The sequence below is a fragment of the Mytilus californianus genome, unplaced genomic scaffold (genome assembly GCF_021869535.1).
Source record: "Mytilus californianus isolate M0D057914Y unplaced genomic scaffold, xbMytCali1.0.p SCAF_1, whole genome shotgun sequence".
NCBI lineage: Eukaryota > Metazoa > Mollusca > Bivalvia > Mytilida > Mytilidae > Mytilus > Mytilus californianus.
Genome location: NW_026262581.1, coordinates 52735628 through 52757065, shown reverse-complemented (window position 1 = coordinate 52757065; position 21438 = coordinate 52735628). Strand labels below are relative to the sequence as shown.

Here is a 21438-nt window from a genome sequence, read left to right as displayed (position 1 = left end):
ACTTTAACTGATGGATTTTCTGTGGCAGCTCCTAAAGTAAAAACAAACTATAATTTAACTGATGGATTTTCTGTGGCATCACTCAAGGTAAAAACAACTGTAAACATTAACTGGTGGATTTTCTGTGGCATCACCTAAAGTAAAAACAAACTGTATAATTTCAACTGATGGATTTTCTGTAGCATCACTCAAGGTAAAAACAACTGTATACTTTAACTGATGGGTTTTATGTGGCATCACTCAAGGTAAAAACAACTATATTTTAACTTATGGGTTTTATGTGGCATCACTCAAGGTAAAAACAACTGTAAATTTTAACTGATGGATTTTCTGTGGCATCACTCAAGGTAAAAACAACTGTTTACTTTAATTGAAAGTTTTTTCTGTGGCATCACTTGAGGTTAAGACAATTGTATAGTCTTGCTGGTGGATTTTCTGTGGCATCACTTGAGGTTAAGACAATTGTATAGTCTTTGTGGTGGTTTTTCTATTGTATCACTTAAGGTTAAGACAACTGTATAGTCTTGGTGGTGGTTTTTCTGTGGCATCACTCATGGAAAACCAACTGAATTGCCTTGCTGGTGATTTTTTTGTTAAATCATTTTAGGTAAGCAAACTGTATTGTCTCAATGATTGATTTTCTATTACATCACTTAACCCTTTTCTCCATTGATAATTTTTTTCATATGTTTTTATTTTGCATAGGATATTTCAATAGAATGTTGAAAGAAAGTGTACTTTAATGAATAAAAACTTCTAAAAAAATGTTGACAGTGATTTAAAAAAGAAATTATCACATTAAAATAATACAGCATGGTTGAAAAAAATTATTTCATAAAAAAAAATCACATCAAATATTACTGAGGCATCAACAGGAGTCATTATAAGGTAAAGCAGGAAGACTTAAAAGGGTCATAATGGAGAAAAGGGGAGAGGTCAACAAGATTTAGTATAGAGAAAAGAGGGAGACGTCAAAAGGTGTCATTATGGAATAACATGGAGGTGTAAAAAGGCATCATAAAGAAGGAAAGGGTTTTGTGTAGAACTTTATGGTCCTACCAGTGAATTTAAACATTTGTTTCTGTTAACCTTACTGATGGTTTGCATTTTACAATCATCAAACAATTAACCGTACTGAAGGAGTTACTTTAGTTTTAAACAACTATTAAATTTTATAAACTTGAAGTTTACAGACAAACTGTATCATTTAAATCATGCTAATAATGAAACACTGTTTTAGTTTTCAAGTTAAATGGGTCTAAAACAAAATGGTTAAGATCTGCATAATGAAAAATTAAATAGTTTTCTATAATTAATTTTTATTTTTTTTTTTTAGCTTAAATGATCTGTATTATATTTACAGGGATTAAAGCATTTGTTCCATTTACAACAATCTGAATTTCTGAGAAGACTAATACTGACCTTTATTGAGAGTGGTAAGATTGTTGTTATGTCGTCGGACAGTGTCCAGTTTTTCCTAGTAACCTCAAAAGGATCACTTTTGTCATCTTGCTTCATCTATGTTGTCCAGATCACACTTTATGAACAATCACCTTGGAAAGGGCTGAACAGAATTCAGTCAAACTTGCACAGATTCTTCTACAAGAATGGAAGTTTTCTTTTTTTTTTTTATCTGAGTGATTTTGGGGTTTTTGCATACCAACACAAGTTCACAATTTCTGCATATACCAGTTTGTTTATCTGCAACTCGTCTCCTTGAAAATGGCTTGATAGAATTCAAGGGAGGGACTTTTGTACTTTCCCCCAGAACATGGACTTAGTTTTTCTGCTTGTTTTTTACTTTGCAGTTTTGTGTACCGGTATGTACGAATTGGTGTATAATTTTTGAACATGTAAAGCGCTTAGAGTAATTGTATTGTTATATAATGCGCTTTAAAAATGCCTTGTAATGATAATAATAATGATTTTACAGTGTTCTTCCCAGTATTTTTTAATACCCTGGTAGTACCATTGAATTTGAACAATGCATTGTTTCCTTTAAATTATATATATAGCACCCCTATTATAATACATCCTATATATTATATATTTAGATAGCATCATGTTAAAAAATATAGCACTGTGATACCATAATAGGCCTTAGGAAGAACACTGAACATTATATTATTTCAATACAACACACAAGATTCACACAATTTTAATAGTTGGTAATTATTAGTGAGTGCAAAAGAGAGAAACAAAATAAATCATACAATAGAACTCTAAATGCAATGTCTCAAATAGAATAACATTTTCATATGTGCTGCCATACAATTTTTCTTTGTTTTTCGTTATGCCCCTGCTGCTAGGCAAAGGGGGCATTAAGTGTTACCCTTGTCAGTCTCTCTGTCGGTCTGTACGTACATCCCAAAATTGGTTTCTGTTCTCTAACTTTAGTTTGCCTCAACCAAATGTTATGAAACTTATACCATGTATACACAATGCATATTACCATAAAACACAGATCAAGATTGACTTTTACAGTTCTTTAGTTATGTCCCTTTATAACGCTATCTGCAAGCGACGGCATCATTTGTGTCCCATGGACACATTCTCCATTTTAATTGTTTTTTTATGTTAATGAGAATTTTTTTTCATTTGAATGATGATTTTGGTATCAGTATTACAGCTCAATATTAGGGGGAGTCTGTGAAATGCATTACACTGCTAATCTTGCTTTTGAGGCAATATCTCGTTCATATTATATGCATGTTCAGTATGAAAACAACTTCCACAATAAGACAATTTGATAAGTTAAGAAGACAAAAAAATCTTTTCATCCAAACCTTGCGAACAGTTATTGAAAGATTTCCTTTGCTTGTAAACAGTAAGCTGCTTTCCCAACACATTATTTCAAATTTAATGTCATAAGTAGAACCTGAATTTGGAAATCGTAAAATAGATCATTTTTATTCATTGAATACATTTGGAGTATTTTAAATGTTCCATGTCTTGATCTTTGATGCCAGACTTCTGCAAGGTCAGTTAATACTGTGTCATCTATTTTTTTCTTTTCACCTGTCACATTTTTTTTCAATTTTGAAGGTACACATAGAAATAAGGAGATATAGTATGATTACCAATGAAAAAACTATTCACCAAAGACCAAAAGACACAGATGTAAACAACTACAAGACACTTCAACAATGAGCAAAAACTCCTGCTGTATAATATGCTAAAGCTATGAAAGGAGCCAGGATGACAAAATGTGAAACAATTCAAAAGAGAAAACCAACAGCCTTAATACAAAAAGAATTCATAGAAAAACAATTATTGTATTTTGACTTTTATTGAATCTTAACATTTTGGTAAACATGAATTTATATATATATATTTTTATTTTAGACACTTCCAGTCTCAACACAAGACCTGAAATAAGTAATATAATCAGTCATGTGACTAGTACACTACAAAACAATACTGATCAATTACAAAGATCATACAACATCCATTCTTGTTGTGCAATCAGCCAGGAAACCCAGTCTGTTAGAACTTCAGCATCACAAACATCTGCCACCAGTGATGTATACATAGCAGTTCACAGTCTGGATCTTCATCTGCAGGCAGCATTACTCAGGTTTGTTTGATAATTTACCCCCACTCTATATTGCATTCACTTTGTCCATCTGTCCAATTTTCTTTTACCGTGGCAGATTTAGCAAATGGAATAATTTTAACACACTTTTCTAGTATTGCATCTAAACAAATTGAGAATACATAGAAAAAAGATATAGTTCTTTGAATTTTCTTCTTTATTTCCATTAAAAAGTCCATGTAATAAAAATATTAACTACGAATTCTTGGATTAGTTATCAAAGGTACCAGGCTTAGTTATTCTAAAAATCTTATCCACAGACAATAATGAGAGATTACTGTATACATAATATTGATAGAAAAAGGTTAAAAATTGAATCACTTGTTTCAACATCTGTTCTGTGCCATTTTTAGCATTAAAAAAAATGTTTCATTAATTTCTGAATTCACAGGTATTTATTAAAAAAGCAAATAACAGTGGGTGTTAACTTTGAGTGATAAAAGTTCTAAACAAGGCAATTCAATGTAAGGGGGTGTATATCCACAAAAAGCAACCCAACAACACAAATATCAAAAAGACATTATTTCTTATGGGTTTTTTTCAGGATAAGATCTTTATCAACCATAATGGAACATCAGATAGAAAGAGCAGAAGATTCATCAAATGTATTTGACCAATCAGGTGACAGCTTATTACAACAGATCAAACAGGAACTACTAGCTTGCAAAGGATGCTGGGAAGAGGGGTTAAGCAGAGTTGAAAATTTATTAAAATGTAAAGAAGAACCTGGTAAGTTATACAATATTCAGACCATTTGGTGAAAGGCAATTTAATTTTTATTGTCATCACTTGGTTTCTGTATCCAATTGTTTCCATTACCATTGAGTTCTTAAGAAGAAGTCTTTCTTCAGTGTTTAGCAGTTGATGAAGGTCTTACCATTTTTTAGATTTTTGGAAAACTTTTCAGCACAATATTGTGTCTAGGATATTATTCTTTCCAGGTCAACGCTGTGCCTATATATGCTCTGTGTCAGTAAATATTTTTTTTCAAAATGCTGTTGTATGATGTTGGACTCCACTAGGTGGTGTATTGATTTACACAATACATGTACTAAGGACACAAAAAAGACTCAAAATGTTTTACAGTTATATTGGGGACTTTAAAGGGGCTCAATATGTGTTAGAGTTAAATTGGGGACTTAAAAGGGGCTAAATATGTTTTAGAGTTATATTGGGGACTTGAATTTAGTCTGAATGAGCCAAAATCCCATAAAGATATGGTTTATTTGTGTTTTTTGTTTTTGTTTTTGAACATGAATAGTTTTTGTTGTAATTGGAACAAGTTGATTTCAGTGTTTCATTGAATCTCATGAGGGACAACAATGGGAATGATAAGTGATGTTTTATAGCTAGTAAATAACAAATTAAAAAATCACATCTTTGATGATGCTTCATCAAAATAACAGAGGGGCCGCGGTGGCCGAGTGGTCTAAGTAGTCCAACTACTGTATCGCTAGCCTGTCAACACTGAGGTTGTGAGGTCCAACCCCGCATGTGGAAGGTGCATTCGACTTCAATCTTAATTGACTCGGATTGTCAGTTTTCCTACCAATGGTCAGTGGTTCTCTCCGGGCACTGCGGCTTCCTCCACCAATAAAAACTGACCACCACGAAAAAGCCAATAGTGCTGAAAGTGGCATAAAACACCAATCAATCAATCAAAATAACAGTCAAATGCATAGGTTTTAATTCAAAACAATGGTACTTACTTATCTAGATATAACTTCTTTGTAAAGATTTTTTATAATGTAATTCATTTAAATTATACCAAAAAATATATGCACTCGTTTCATGCCTCCTGGTAGAGAAAAATAGGGTAGGTTGGTAGGTAAAATAATTTTATTATGAAAAATATTTTACATAGACTATAAAGGAAAATATTCTTGATTTCAACATTGCTAACCGTTACTCTTCATAAAATGTGTTAGGGTAGGCATAAAAATGTAGGGTAGGTAGGGAGGCAGGGAACAGAACTATTTTGCTTTTGCCTTAGAGTGGTTACTATAAATTAGAAGATGTGGAATGAGTGCCAATGTAACTGCATTTTGTAGTTTAATAGAATTGTAAATGTGTTCATAAAATGTACTATTAAATATAAACACCTTGTGATCTTATGCTAACATGAGAATCTCACATAGTAAACATTTTAAACAAATATATTTATTGGCAACAATTTATTGATTTCATGTAATATGACTCCAGTATTGATAATAATGTGAAAAGTGAAGGAATGTCTCAGTATAATTTTTGAGAATTATTGTCAGTATATTGAATAATGAATAATTAACATCCAGTGTGCACATGTTTATAGTTAATTGTCATGATGTGGTGTAATGTTGCATCCTATATGGAAGACCACAGGACCAAGAAACTGTCAGACTTGTTGAAATGTTCAATTTTTATAAATCAAATTATTAAGTTGAGATTTAATCCAATCAGAAGACTTCTACAATTTCTATTCTTCTCAATTTTCTTCCAATATATTATTCATCTTTGTCATTGCCAGAACTTAAACTTTGTTTTAAAAGTTTCTCTAAGATTTTGACTCATAACTATATAGATAAAAAAGTTTGAGGCGCAGCCAACAATCATAGATAGTTTTAAAATTTCGATAAGGACTTTCAGATTTTTCAAACTGAAGTCACTTTGTCCCCAAATGATATTCAGTATGTAATTCATTGGTTCACTGTAGGGTGTAGACCCTAGTACCATGATGGCTAAACGTTCAACCAAGTCTACATCTTCATAACAGTCCAAATGTTTAAGAAAGTAATCTAACAGATCTTGTAACATGGGTTTATTAAATCCATTGCAGTATAAAATGATGGATTTTCTTAAAAACAATTGTCTGTTATTATGAAGAGCTTTCTCTGAAATCAGGATCTTCCCATATACATCTGACAATACCTCACTGTAATAGCTTGGCTTGATTTTGTCTCTCAGGGGATCCAAAAGAAAACACTTCTCTGTCATAGACATGAATTCATGTGTTAACTCTCTCCAGTATTGTGGTAAATCCATCAATCCAGTAACACAGGATTCGTCACTTTCGATACTCATATTCTGTCTTACCTTTGCTTTCTCAACAAGTCTTTTAGCGATGCCTGCCAGGCATGAGAAGGATTTTACCTCTACTTCTTTACCAACTCTGTACAAAGCCATATTATCCTTATCCACATCTGATCTAAAAGTGTGGAACACGGAAGCATTAAGGTAAAGTCGTGGAATTTCTGACAGCAGAAAAACAGTCATCACACATACAATCAGTGTGCACGATTTCTTTTCAGATTTTGAAGCAGTAGCATGTCCACGAATATATTTTCTACGGCATAGTATTACTATAATGTAACATGTAGATGCTAGCATAGCCATTACTGCAATGGTTAAAATAATCGTGAAGAGGATAGGATAATATGTTAGTACATACTTTTGAATCGTTTCTTTGGGTTTCGACATCAAACAGGTGCCTTCGGTCCCCTCACTTAGGCTGACAACCAGTATCCTAGGAATATTTATAACAAAGGAAAACATAAAGCACATGCCACACACTATCATTGATCCTATTACAGTCATCTTTGTCCTGCTCCATATTGGACATGCCACTGCAAGAAGTTTCTGTACTCCAAGGGACATGGTTAGCAATATAGATACGAGATGGAATGTATCTGCAAGATTGGTGAGGTAGTAATGTAACAGACAGTATGGAAACTGAAGATAAACAAGCTCTTTGGTTTCCACTATTGAAATTGATGGCCCATATATATCTATTAAGTTTGCTGTTCCAGGTATGCCTATCTGTTCATACTTTGTTGCAAACAAAGGCTCTAATCCATAAATGCATAATGCTGTGAAGCCGTCTGCCAGAGCAAGTCCCTGCATGATAACTGTTGAAGGTGTTTGTATTTTCTTATCAAATAAAGCCACAAAAACAATAATGTTCATCAAAATAGATAGGTATGCACTTGTTGGTCCTGCCACCATGTTCATCCAAAATGGACTTCTAGCATATAGTGTGAACAACATTTTGATTAGAAGTTCCTGTTCCTTAGATTTTTAGCAAAATGACACAAGCTATATATATATATATATATATGCTGTTTATTTCATAAATGTAAAGCATCTTGGGGATTTTTACATTTAAATAATTAATGTAATATTGAAGTGTAGGCAAAAGTGCTGTGATGATTTAAAAAAAAATATGTTTCAACGAGGATGTTGGTAAATAATTGATACATCTCCGATTAAGTTAATGAAAATTATGCAAATTTTCCATTATAATTCTGTGTTATTCATATTGTGGAATTAGTTTGATCTGAAATCAGACGCCAACATATAGGTTCATGATATAACATTCAGCATTAACAATTTGAGTAGGTGTACTCCATTTGATGAGTAAGAAAACATTAAAATCAAGTCATTAAAGGTCAGGTGTATAGAAAATCTTTTATTTTTTGACTTGTGCATAATATTGAGACAAAATATACGTAATAAATTAATCCAAACATATCTCTTTTAGCCCCCCCCCTCTTACCCATGGTAAGTATTTTCATGAACTGTGCTTGCCTTCACCATTACCTCTCATACCTCATGGAATCTCAACCAGACTCAGAACTGAATGTACCACAACCTGAGGAGTTGTGACTCTGGTGAAGAAGCCAATGTGCATAAAAGTGTTTAAAGTTCCATGTAATCATATGATGTACTCTTACAGGATACTTTAATTTGTTTTCAATATTTATGTGTGAGTTTGTGACTTCTAAACAAAGGAATTTCAACGAGGTCCTGAACTGTCTTGAGTTAATAGTTCAGAGCCTAGTAAGGAAACCTTGGAAATGTATTCAAGGCTTGAATAAATAACCTAAGACTGGTTTGAGCCAAGTAATCCACAGTTTAATTATAAATTCCAATTAGATGCAAATATATAATTGGCAAAATATAGGCCAAAGACAAAAAGATCAGCAAAACTGTGGTACTTTAACTTGTGCATAATATTGAGACAAAATATTATACGTAAAAGTAACAAGTAACGTAATAGAATAAAAAGTTTTTAACAAAATGTACCAAAAGGAAATAATTATTCACATGACTTATTATAGTTGATTTCTATTTCTATCAGACACCAGCCTATTAAATAATACCTGTTAATTTGTACATTGTTACAGAGACTAGCCTATTAAATTATTTCTGCTTATTTTAACATTGTTATTTCATTTTAATGTACCTCCAATAGATTATTTACAGTAGATGTTCAATTCATACAGAAATTTATTTTTATTGGCTGCAAGTAATCAACCTGATTCTGTTATATGCTTCAAATTTATGTATTAGCAACCCAAGAAAGAAACTATTAGCTTCGCCCACAGAATTAACCCTATTTTTTTTACATATTGCTTTTGTAAAAAAATGTGCAACGCGGGGGACACTAGAACTCTGTTCTTTTATTTTATTATTTGAAAAAGAAGTTTACATTTTGTTTGTAAGTATGAATAATTAAAAGAAATATGAAACAATAAATTATTATTCTAAAATATATGAATATATGATAATTATTGAATTTGAAAAATATTTTATGAGCTATTTACTTAGAAATTTGACATTTACAATATGTAAATTTCACCTATGACATGTATGAATGATTTTACATGGGATAATACTGCTTTCATACCACTAAACAATGTTTGCTGATGTTTTGTGTTAAAAATTTTACTTTCAGATTTCAAATTTTATGGTTATCAAAGATCTGTAAATGTAAGAATTGAATGCAAAAAGTGATTCATCGCTTGCTTTAATTTTCAAATAAGTTTTCAAAAACCAACATTCAATTCTTAAGGTGAATCTTGTTTTCTTTCTGTAGAGGGTTTTATGAACAAGTTCTGTCATACAATGTAAAGATTTAAACACATCATTTTTATGTCAGCAGAAGTACATGCAAGTTGTTGTATTTTTATATGCCCGTTTACGGGACGTATTATGGTATACCTCTGTCCGTCCGTCCGTCCGTCTGTCCGTCGTCAACATGTCGGACATTAACTCAAAAATGCTTTGACCAATTTGCATAAAACTTTGGTGAATTGTTTATATCTATTGACGTTTTATAAAATTTAGATTTTACGTTTCCGAGTTATGGGATTTTATTCATTAAAAAAAGGGGGGATTTTCCAGTTTCGGACAATAAGTTAAGAATGCTTTCACCAACTTGTAAGAAATTATGGTGAATTGTTTATGTCTATTGACATGAGCTCCCTTTCGATTTTTATAAATTTTAGATTATACGTTTCTGGGTTGCAGGGTTTTATTCATAAAAAAAGGGGTGATTTTCCAGTTTTCAGACAAAAACTCAAAAATGCTTTCAGCAATTCTTATGAAACTTTGGTGAATTGTTTGTATGTATTGATGTAAGCTCCCTTTATAATTTTATAAATTTTACATTTTACATTTCTGAGTTATGGGGTTTTATTCATTACAAAAAGGGGTGATTTTCCAGTTTTCGGACAATAACTCAAAAATGCTGTCACCAATTCTCATGAAACTTTGGTGAATTGTTTATATCTATTGATGTAAGCTCCCTTTTTATTTTCATAAATTTCTTATATAATATTGAGAATTAATTGAACTTTATTTGTTTATAGTCTGACAACAGATTTACTAAGTATTGTACAACAGCAAGAAATCTTCAATTGAACATAAATTCAATTCATATAACCAATTTCAAGTTTTTTTAATACATTTATTCAGAAACCTATAATATGTCAAATATTTAATTACAATCCAAATTCAGACCTGAATCAAGCTTGAATATTGTGTCCATTTTTGCCCCAACTGTTCAGGGTTGGACCTCTGCGGGCGTATCTAGCTGCGCTCAGCGAAGCAGTTTATTTATTTTAGCTTACCTGGTCCTAAGGTCAATGTGACCTTTTCTGATCACTTACATCCGTCGTCTGTTATTGGCTGTCAGTTAACTTTTACAAAAATCTTCTTCTCTGAAACTACTAGGCAAATTGGAACCACAGTTGACCACAATCATCCTAGAGGTATTTTGTTAAAATTTGTCCTATGATCCCACATGCCAGCCCCAAATTTATAAAAAAAAAACAGAGGGATAAAATGTAATGACATGAATTGTCTGTTATCTTGTCAACTGTTTTATAGATTGAGAAAATCTGACAGGACAGAGATGTTCAGAATATGAAGATCTACATTTTGTCTATTTGACCAAAACTGTCAGATGACTCCTTATATGAGTTGTTCCCCTTAGATAACAATTTTTTTTTTGTACCAATTTTTTAGGCAATTTTGGCTATCTGAAAACTACAATAGATAGAGAGCAATCGTAAAATAGAAAAATGATCAGCAGGAGAAGATCAACTAATGCCTAAATCATTAGTGGAATCTTTATAGGAGTTAAAAGAAAAGACAAATTACACCCATTTTTATGTTTAAGTGGAAACTTCTAAAGATACAGAGAAACTGAATACACAGAAATATTAAGTGAAATAAGATCTTCAAATATCAGGATTGCCAAAATCATGATTAGTTGAGTGCCTACAAGAGATATTGTGCTTGAATGAAACTTTTTACCTATTTTTGTATATTTTGCAGAAACTATAGAAGATAGAGAGAACTGGCAATAGAAAAATTGATCTAGAAGACATGATCTACAAATAAGTCAGTTTTACTCCTTATAGGAGTTATTTCCCATAATTGATATTTTTTGTGTTTTTGTCTCGCCTTGACGGAGTCAACAGTATGCTGTTTCCGGCGTCGGCGGCGGCGTCAACAATGTATTAGTTTGTGATTAGGTCTAGTTTATGGTGAACCACAAGTGGTAGGTCAATGATAATTTGTATTCAGTTGTATAAGCATTGGCACATCTCGTTTCCATGGACATTATTTGGCCCTGCCCCCTCAGTCATGGTCTATTGACTTTGAAACTTTTGCTTAGTTTACATGTATTAGTTTGTGATTAGGTCAGTTTATGGGGAACCACTAGTGGTAGATCAATGATATTTGGTATGCAGTTGTATGCATTGGCATATCTCATTTCCATGGAGATTATTTGACTACGCCCCCTTAGTCATGGTCTATTGACTTTGAAAATTTTGCTTAGTTTACATGTATTAGTTTGTGATTAGGTCAGTTCAAGGGGAACATTAGTGGTAGGCCAATGTTAATTGGTATTCAGTTGTATAAGCATTAGCACATCTCATTTCCATGGAGAATATTTGGCGCGCCCCCTCAGTCACGGTCTATTGACTTTGAAACATTTGCTTAGTTTATATATATTAGTTTGTAATAAGGTCAGTTTAAGATGAACTGCTAATGTTAAGTCAATGATATTTGGTATGCAAATTTATTGGCATTTGCAAGTCTTATTTCCATGGAGATTATAAAGCCCCACCCCCTCATCATGGTTCATTGACTTTGAAACTTTTACAGAGTTTACAAGTTAATGTTTGTGTTTAGGTTTGTTTAAAGGGAACGACTTATGATAAGTCAATGGTATTTGGTATGCATTTGTATTAACATTGGCACATCTCATTTCATGGAGATTGTTTAGCCATGTACCTTCAATCATGGTTCATCGACTTTGAATATTTGCATAACTTACATGTTAAAGTATTGCTATTTTAATACAACATTTGCATTATCAAAACTACAAAAAGGCGAGACATATCTCTGTGATAACAGTTTATTTACAGAAGCTATAGTATAGAAACAGATGGGGAGAAACTGTCAACAAAAAATCAGCAGGACAAGATATAAAAATAATTCAACATGTCCAAAATTGTTACTCTACACCTTATAGGAGTTATAACTATCTTTGAATGACAATTTTTACGGATATCCATTTTTGTGTTTTACATGGAAACTTTAGTAGATAGAGAGAAACTAAAAGTTTGTTAAATGATGCTTTTAGACTAGAGGAAACATTTGTAATGTAATATACAACTTTAAAGAAGGGATCGTAACGATTTAATGTGAATACATTTATCAGTTTTCAGAAGCTAAACTGACAGCATGTCATCTCTACAATGGCTTCTATTTTCATGACTGAAAAAATCAAAATGTATAATGGGGAAATAATTTTGACGAAGTAGTTATCTGCCTTTTCAGTTTTTGTTATTGAATGATATTTACTTTCAATCATCAGTTGTGTTTTGAACCAGATGTTGAAGTTTATTACTGTTGAAAAATTATTGTTACTTTATCAAAGAATATATATTCGGAAACATCCAATAAATATTTCCAACTGTTCTATTCAATCTTTATTATAGAGGAGCTTGTATCAGACATTTGCAATCAATCTCTTTGCAAAATAATAAGTGTGAATAAGGTAACATATGGCATAAACTTCTACTTTCTTTAACCTATCTTATACTTTAATTGGTTGCAAATCAGGTAGTAATGACTTCTTTTCATTATAGTTAATTGACATTTGTAACAGAATGTCAGAATGATAGAGTAATATTAATCCTGTGACATATACTCATAGAAAAATATTTCAGTTGTTTAGATCATAAATTGTACATGTATTTGGGTTTTTATTACCACAAATCACTGGTAAAAGATAATCATAATGTATTTTCTATTACAGTTGGAAATCTAGTGACAAAATACTAGCTCCCCTGTTAACACTGAAAACTACATCTTTTCAATGTTTGTTTCTTTTTAGCAAGGACGCTATCAATTATAAATTCACGGGAAATTGTTCTGGTAAATAGTAAAAATAAAAATAAGTTGAAATAAAAGCAAAACTTCCATATAATGTTATCATTTCCCTCCTTAAATAGCAAATGACGAGTACAGCAGGCTATAGAAGCTTGATGTAAAATAGTACCAACTTCAATTTATTTTTCTACTGGATGTATACCTCTCTGGAACATGCTAATTATCCGTGTATATATGCAGGTAGACTAGAGAAGTTCAGGGGAAAAAAATTCCAGAGGAATCAATTGATATGCGGCAAAGATTAACACTTTTGAAATTAAGTTACTAAGTAAATTGAAATGGACATTATCCGGATGTAAACATTGATATATTTCACAGTTTAACAAATAAATTCTTTTAAATGTACAATTGTTGTTTAGAAAAAACTTTTGATCAGTATCATTACCGGCATTGTTTTATTATTGATTTTCTCAACTTTTTCATAAGAATTTTCTATTGTTCTCGTTCACTAGATTAACCACTGTATCAGAGGTTTCTGGACTAGGTGCATTATTTAATTAAAGAGTCATTATGTTTGATACTCAAATGATTGTGATGATATTAAGGGCACAGATATTTCAAATTTGTGTAATAAAGTCACACGCGGATCCACAATTTGAGGTTAGATGGAGTGTAGCCCTAAAAAAAATTGCCAGGCTACACAAGGTGTAAATTTGTTGAACTGTTTTACAATTTTAGAGGGTGGCCCCAATCTGAATCAATCCCTGAAATGATATATATCCTATGTCCCTGAACAAAGCTCTGAACAGCACAGATTTTATAAATCAGGTTAAATTTCACTGTGTATTAATTTTTTCTGATTGGTAAATTATACCAGAAAAAATGCAAATGTATGAAGATTTAAAGAGAACTTAAACTATATAAACTTTATTGACTGACATAGATAAAACCAATAGGTATGCAATGAAGACTGCATGTTTTAGTGTTTCCATTTAAACTTCAACAATTGCTTTAATACTATCAAATTTTCATACAAAGGTGACATATCTATTTGTCAAAAACAGTTTATTCTGATATTTTGAGAAGAAAACAGAATGTTCAAATTTTTCACATTAACAAATCCTTAAAATGAATGAAGACTTTACAGACTCAGCTTATCAGTTTTCACAACAACAAAATTACAAAAAACATAACTTTTAATCATGAATAGTTCAGAAAAATTCTTTAAATGATTTGCATATCTTCAAATACTTAAATAGGATATGGTCTGTTAGAATTTTTTCCCTTGGTTTACCCTTTGAAAGACGATGTTGCCGAAACTTCTTTCGTAAACTATTCTTGTGCAATATACATGCATGGGATCCTGGGGTTCTATGAAAATTGAATATTGAAAAAAAACACTACAGAATTGTTATTCCTGTTCTAATGCATCACAAATATAAATAATGTATTAGAGCTAAAAAAAAATGTATAAAATTACAATAAAATAAAATTCTGTGAAATTTCATGAATGATTTAGGGCATTGATGTAATGGCAAAACATGACATCATACAAATGAAAATGCTCAAGTTTAAGGTGTTTTTGTTGCTTCAAATTTGGATGATATCTCATGAGAATGGAATTTTTGAGGTAGGTGTTGTTTCATTTTCAATTTTAATCGAACATTTATGGATTCCAGCCAGTCAATATGGCGTCTTACTCCTCAATTACGACATGTCAACTGTGGATTAGACTGTAAATAGATGCCTATGAAAAATGAAATGTTAATTAAAAGTTGCAATTGATTGGGTTAAGAATATAAGGATTAAACACATTTTTTTAGAGTTATTGATATAAACTGGGCAGCTGACTGACAAACTTTTTTTTTTTGTGTTTGATAATAGCATAGGTTTGCTATATGTTTTCATTCACACTTTGTGTTTGGAAACAGATGATGTTTCATAATTGATGAAAAAAAAATCGATTTGTTATTTTTTTAAAATAATTCACAGACACGTAATAGATATTGAAAACATGCTGTTTATTTAATCTATGTAATCAAGAAGTTTGTATCAATGATAATGGAAACATCTTCAAATAATCAACAGTGTGAATAAGATCATGTAACATGTGTCATTAAACTCATATTTCCTCTTTTCAATACTGCTAATTGAAATTTGCAACAGAAAGTTATTGGAAGATACTTAGTCCTTTACAACATAAACCATACAAGAGTTAACCAATTTTCATGTCATTGATCAGTTCAACTTGTATTTTATTTTTATTTAATCTATAGTTATGTAAGCAATTGTTATGTATGAAGACAATTCTGCTAAGGTTAAATTTGAATTCATGTCTTTGGTTGCTGTCTGCCTTCTGTTGGATATAACGTCTGTCAGTCTGTCAGTCCTGTTCTTGTCATCGCAACTCCTCTGAAATCATAAAACAGAATTCCATGAAACTTTGCAGATACCGGTAGTAAGAACATACTATGTAGATATACATATCGACAGGAAATTATGATTCATTTTTTTTCTAGGAGAAATGCCCCTTTGAACTTAGAAATTTTGGCCTTAATATACTACTGCAACAGTTTGTCATAGCAACTCCTTTAAAATCATACAAATTGATGTTCATGAAACTTTGTAGATAGTTAGGACACACTGTGTAGATATGCATATCAACAGGAATCATGATTCAATTTTTATACGACCGCAAAAAATTTTTGTGGTCGTATATTGGTATCACGTTGTCGTCGTCGGCCTCAGCGTCGTCCGAAGACATTTGGTTTCCCGACAATAACTTTAGTTTAAGTATATGGATCGCTATGAAATTAAATCAAAAGGTTCCATACCACAAAAGGAAGGTTGGGATTGTTTTTGGGGGTGATAGTTCCAACTGTTTAGGAATTAGGGGCCAAAACAAGCATTTTTCTAGTTTCAGGACAATAACTTGTGTATAAGTATTTTGATTGCTCTGAAATTGTACCACAAGGTTCGATACCACAAGTAGAAGGTTGGGATTCTTTTTGGGGGTAATTGCCCATACCGTTCAGGAATTAGGGGCCAAAAGGGTCTAAAAGAAGCATTTTTCTAGTTTTCAGACAATAACTTGTGTTTAAGTGTATGGATGTCTCTAAATTTGTACCACATTTTACAAAAAGAAAATTTCTTCAAAATATTCTTTGTATATAGTCTGAAAACAGATTTACTAAGTATTGCGCAACAGCACAGTGTATTGCACAACAGCAAGAAATCTGCAATTGAATATAAATTCAAATCATACAACCAATTTCAAGTTCTTTGACACATTTATTTTGTGTTAGAAACCTAGAATGTGTCAAATATTCAATTACAATCCAAATTCAGACCTGTATCAAGCTGGAATATTGTGTCCATTTTTGCCCCAACTGTTCAGGGTTGGACCTCTGCGGTCGTATCCAGCTGCGCTCGGCGAAGCAGTTTATTTTTTCTAGGAGTTATCCCCCTTTGAACTTAGGCCTAAACTTTACAGATAATAAGGAAATAATGTGTGGATGTGGGGCCATGGGGTATGTGAGCATGCTCACAAAGGTTCTTTAAATTTGTTTTTGTTCACTGTTGTTTTCTTCTGTACTATTTCACATTTTGTCATACCGCGGCATTTTACTGTTTACTACTGTGGATTCATTTATTTCTGTGGATTGAAGAAAAATCATACTTTTCGTGGAAACTTGATTTTGTGGATTTGTCAAAATTTCGTACAAGCCTATAGGAAAGTCATACTTTATTGAACATTTAAATTCCAGGTTTGTTTCTACTAATGAAATCCACGAAAATTGGTATCCAAGGAATAATATTTAATCCACAGTATAAGGAATGGGTTTTCCTCATTGTTGAAGGCCATACAGTGACCTGTAATTGATCACATTTTTATCTTTTGTTCTTTATAGATGGTGTTCTCATTTACAATTATACCTAATGTCCTTTTCTAATTGCATAGGATCTTCTAGTAATCATCAAAATCTGTAATAAATTTTCTTAATGAAGAAATGCCAGATAGTTAGATTATAAAAATAAGACATCAGAATTCATATTGCCTTTTATTCAAGAGAAAATGGGTATTGAACTATTTAGTCTGAGAGAACATGATTTATTTACCGGTATTAGTTGTAATTAGCTTTTAACTAGCTTTCAGTAATTAGGAGTTCTATTATATTGATGCTTTGTGTCTATTGTTTTTCTGTTAATTTTGATTCTTAGCACTGATCTTTTGAGTTAAACCATTTGCAGCTGATTTTTATTTGCTTTCTAAGACGGGATGTATTATGGTATATCATTGTCCATCTGTCGTCAACACTTCGGACAATAAGTCAAAAATGTTTTCACCAATTTTCATGAAACTTTGGTGAATTTGGTGAATAATAGTTTGAAGTTGTGGTCACATTAACTCAAAACTTTGTACACATTATCATAATGATGTGATTTTTCTTTTATATGACCAATTATGGTTTTGATGCAGCTTTCACAGTTCTCTGAACAAGGAAATTTAAAATTGTGATTGGGGAATGGTGTCCTATTGAAACATATTTTTGTTTATTTTTATTTTTTATTGCTTTAATTTCATTTTATTGTTTTCTTTATTTCTCTATTTTTGTATGATCTTGTATTGTTTAAGCAGATACTAAAAGTAAATAGTAAGCCAAAACATGTTTTCCGAGATTAAAATAATTATCAATTGGTTGGGTGCAATTGACAATATATATACTATTTTCAGTTCAGAAAGACAGTGTAAAGACTGAAACAACAAAACCATTAGAACCAAAACCTCTTAAACAGTGTGGGCTTGAGGATCCTGTTATAGAAGATGAGGTATTTGAAATGACTAATAAATAAATTCTAAACAAGATTTCTATGCTGTAATGCAATGTCCCCCAGCATGCGATGAATGAGATATTATATTGTGTGTCACAATATGTGTCATTGTGGTACGATATATAGTCAAAATATGGTTAAAGTCATATAACTCTGATAAAAATGGTCAAATCATAATGACAGTATAATGTGGTCAACTACACAGGAAGTCAAACAATACTAACTAGTGTGAGAGATTTTTGTAAAACAGTCTCAGAGGAGTTGCACAAGCAGTTATTTTTACAATACTCCGTCAAATGGTCAAAGTCCCATAACTCCAGTAAATTGGTCATGTCAAAATGGTGGTACAATATGGTCAACTACACATGATAGCAAACAATAGAAATAAGTATGAGAGCTTTCTGTCAAATGATCTCAAAGGAGTTGCTTTCACAAAGTGTTATTGTCACAATATTCCAAAAAATCGTCATGGTCCCATTAACTCCTGTAAAAATGTTAGAATCAAAATGAAGGTATGATATGGTCAACTTCACATGATAGCAAACAAGAGTACCAAGAATGAGAACTTTCAGTCAAATTGTCTTAGAGGTGTAATTGTCCCAATACTCCAAAAGATAGTCATAATCCCATAACTCCTGTATAATTGGTCAAATCAAAATGGCAGTACAATTGGGTCAACTTCAAATATTGATGTTATTGTCACAATTAAAAAACAATTTCAAAGTCACATAACTTCTGTAAAAATGGTTGAATCAAAATGGTGGTATAATATGATCAATCAGACATTACGGCAAACAATTCAACCAATTATGAGAGGTTTCTGTAGAACAGACTCAGAGGAGTTGTGTTCACAAGGTGTATGTCATGTAACAATACTTAAAAAAATTGTTAATAATATATTTATGGATGCTTTAAATTGATAGTAGCATAATTTTGGAAATGATGAAAATTTCAAAGGAATTATCTCATTTTTAGGGGCTGTTTAATCTAAGTGTCAAATTTTTAAACCTTGTGTAATTTAAAAAGTATGGGGTTATAAACTAAAAATTACAGATTAAAAAAAGTTATAGGTCACCAAGAGCTTGTTTTCAAGCTACAGGTTTTGAAAAATTGACACATTTTGCAATGATTATACAGTGAAAAAACTTTTTTTCCCACAAATTATAAATGCACTGCCTCAAATATTAAATCTGTCTTATCAAGTTCTCATATATAAATACACAACTTTATGTATTACAGGTGTTTGAAGCATACAATGATGAGGATGATGAAGACTTGATAGAGAATACATGGGATGAATTCCTTAGTCCAGAAGAGAAGGTATAAAGTTAATTATTTTTATTTAAGAACCAGCAGTCAATAGACTGTTTCATAATAATTGCCTTAAGTTCAGATAGAACTTGATAACTGCATAATCTCAAAATTAACTTAATATATGATTAAAAGAAATTAAAACTTCTTGTGTTCTTTTTATTCTTCATCTAATATTTTGCTATGAAAATTGATTGTCATTGAAATGTTTATCTTATAAATCAGTAAGAAAAATTACCCAATGTAGCACTCTTCTAGCTCAGTGCATCAGATATTATTCTAACCCGATCTGATGGCATATATATATATATATACACATGTATTTGTAAATTTTTATGAATCTTATTGCTAGACAGGGGAAATTCAAGCTACCACGTTTCCCTTTCTCCCTCACCTTTGTAGTGTCCTTCCTTAGAAAGTTTTAAGCCTTATTTGTTTATATTTGTAGGCAAAGAAAAAGAGAGAAAAAGAAGAAGCATTAAGAGTTTTGACAGAATTAAAATCTGTGATATCATTCAGAGCTCAGGATACTGCCAAGCGAGAACAGGTTGCTCTTGAAAAGTCAAAAGGAACCCAAAGTCACAATAATATAGAAAATGATAAAGTTGAAAGTTCTTCACAGGAATCCAAATCAGATAATCAATATAAGGATTTAAATCAAAAGGAGAAATTAAAAGAGAAAGAAAGAACAAATATAGAATTTACACAGAAAGACGATAGTGAAATACAGGTTCAAGATTATGAAAATCTAAATGCTGAAAGAGTAGTCATACCTAGTAATAAGAATAAAGAGAATTTGAATTCTGAAGTCACTGTAAATTCATTTGATTCAATAAATACAATTGACAGTCAAAGTCAGTACGAAAGGAATCAAATTTCTGAAAGTATTATCAGACCTAAAAAACAGAAGTATGTTTATTGTCCTCCAGAAGATGAGATGAACAATAGTACAGAAACTATTACTGGCCCACAATTCATTGCACTTCCTGTTCTTGGGAGACAGGATGATGTGCAAGATAGGTTAGAAAGGTTATCAGGAGCTAATCTGTCGTTCAGTGCCATGTTAGCAGCTCAAGCAGTGGCTCAGTCTCAAAAGATTGGTTTAAATGAACAGACTTTTGGAGATGATGATGACGATGAACTTATCTATGATGATGATTCTTTTGATAAAGAAGACAAAAGTGAGGATAGTCTAGATCATGATAATAATGATAATGACAGTCTTAATCTTGACGAAAGTGATAATGATAGTCTCAAAGATAATCAGGGTCATGATCATAATGATAGTCTTAGAAAGGACAAAGTATTCAATGATAGTTTACAAAATGATTATGATGATAATGATAGTCTTAAAGGTGATCATGTTAACAGTGATACCAATCATGATAAACATGATGATCATGATAGTGATGATAGTCTTGAATCAAATGATGTTGAGAAACATCAGTATGGTGAGGACAGTGATCTCAAAAATGATTGATGAGAGTTTTTAAACTCATTATGTGACAAGGGTAGTGATCTCATTGGTATCGTAATAATGTTTGTGAGTGTGTTGTAATGAATACCTATGACAGGATTTGTCAAAAATATGTTTAGTTTGGGAGTGTGCAATAATAAATTTTTATTCTTAAGTTTTATATACATATATCTTGGCATTTGATCAGTGATAGACATCAAAAAGTTACAAGGCAGAGGCTCTTTTCACAAAAACAAAAAAATTACTCTTTTAAGTCATACACATTTCAGTATAACTTATGATCAATTTTTATTGTAAGAGTTTTTTTGTGAAAAGAGTAGCATGAAAATAAAATCATGCCTGTTGAAAACAAAAAATGTGGAATGGTCTGATACAAACATAAATGATTCATTTCAAGGATACATATAACTATTGAAGTTTTTATTCTTATGGCATTTTGTATATGGAAACACCCATGTCAAGGAGTACATTTACCCCGGAGTGACCTTGGTTAATTTTCATAGGATACCTGCAAAATAATTGTTTTAAGGCTGGAGCATCTATGACCAACAAA

At 31.6% G+C, this 21438-nt stretch overlaps 1 protein-coding gene across 1 annotated transcript in view; it reads left to right on the top strand.

The window, feature by feature from the left end:
• Positions 1–21045, top strand: part of LOC127721189 (vezatin-like) — a 36588-nt gene extending 15543 nt beyond the window's left edge. The window contains exons 8-13 of the mRNA XM_052227866.1: positions 1364–1436; positions 3346–3577; positions 4140–4324; positions 18000–18094; positions 19337–19417; positions 19857–21045. Of these exons, the coding sequence (XP_052083826.1) occupies positions 1364–1436; positions 3346–3577; positions 4140–4324; positions 18000–18094; positions 19337–19417; positions 19857–20888 (1698 nt within the window). The 3' untranslated portion in view covers positions 20889–21045. The remainder of the gene's footprint in view (positions 1–1363; positions 1437–3345; positions 3578–4139; positions 4325–17999; positions 18095–19336; positions 19418–19856) is intronic.
• The last annotated feature ends 393 nt before the right edge of the window (positions 21046–21438 follow it).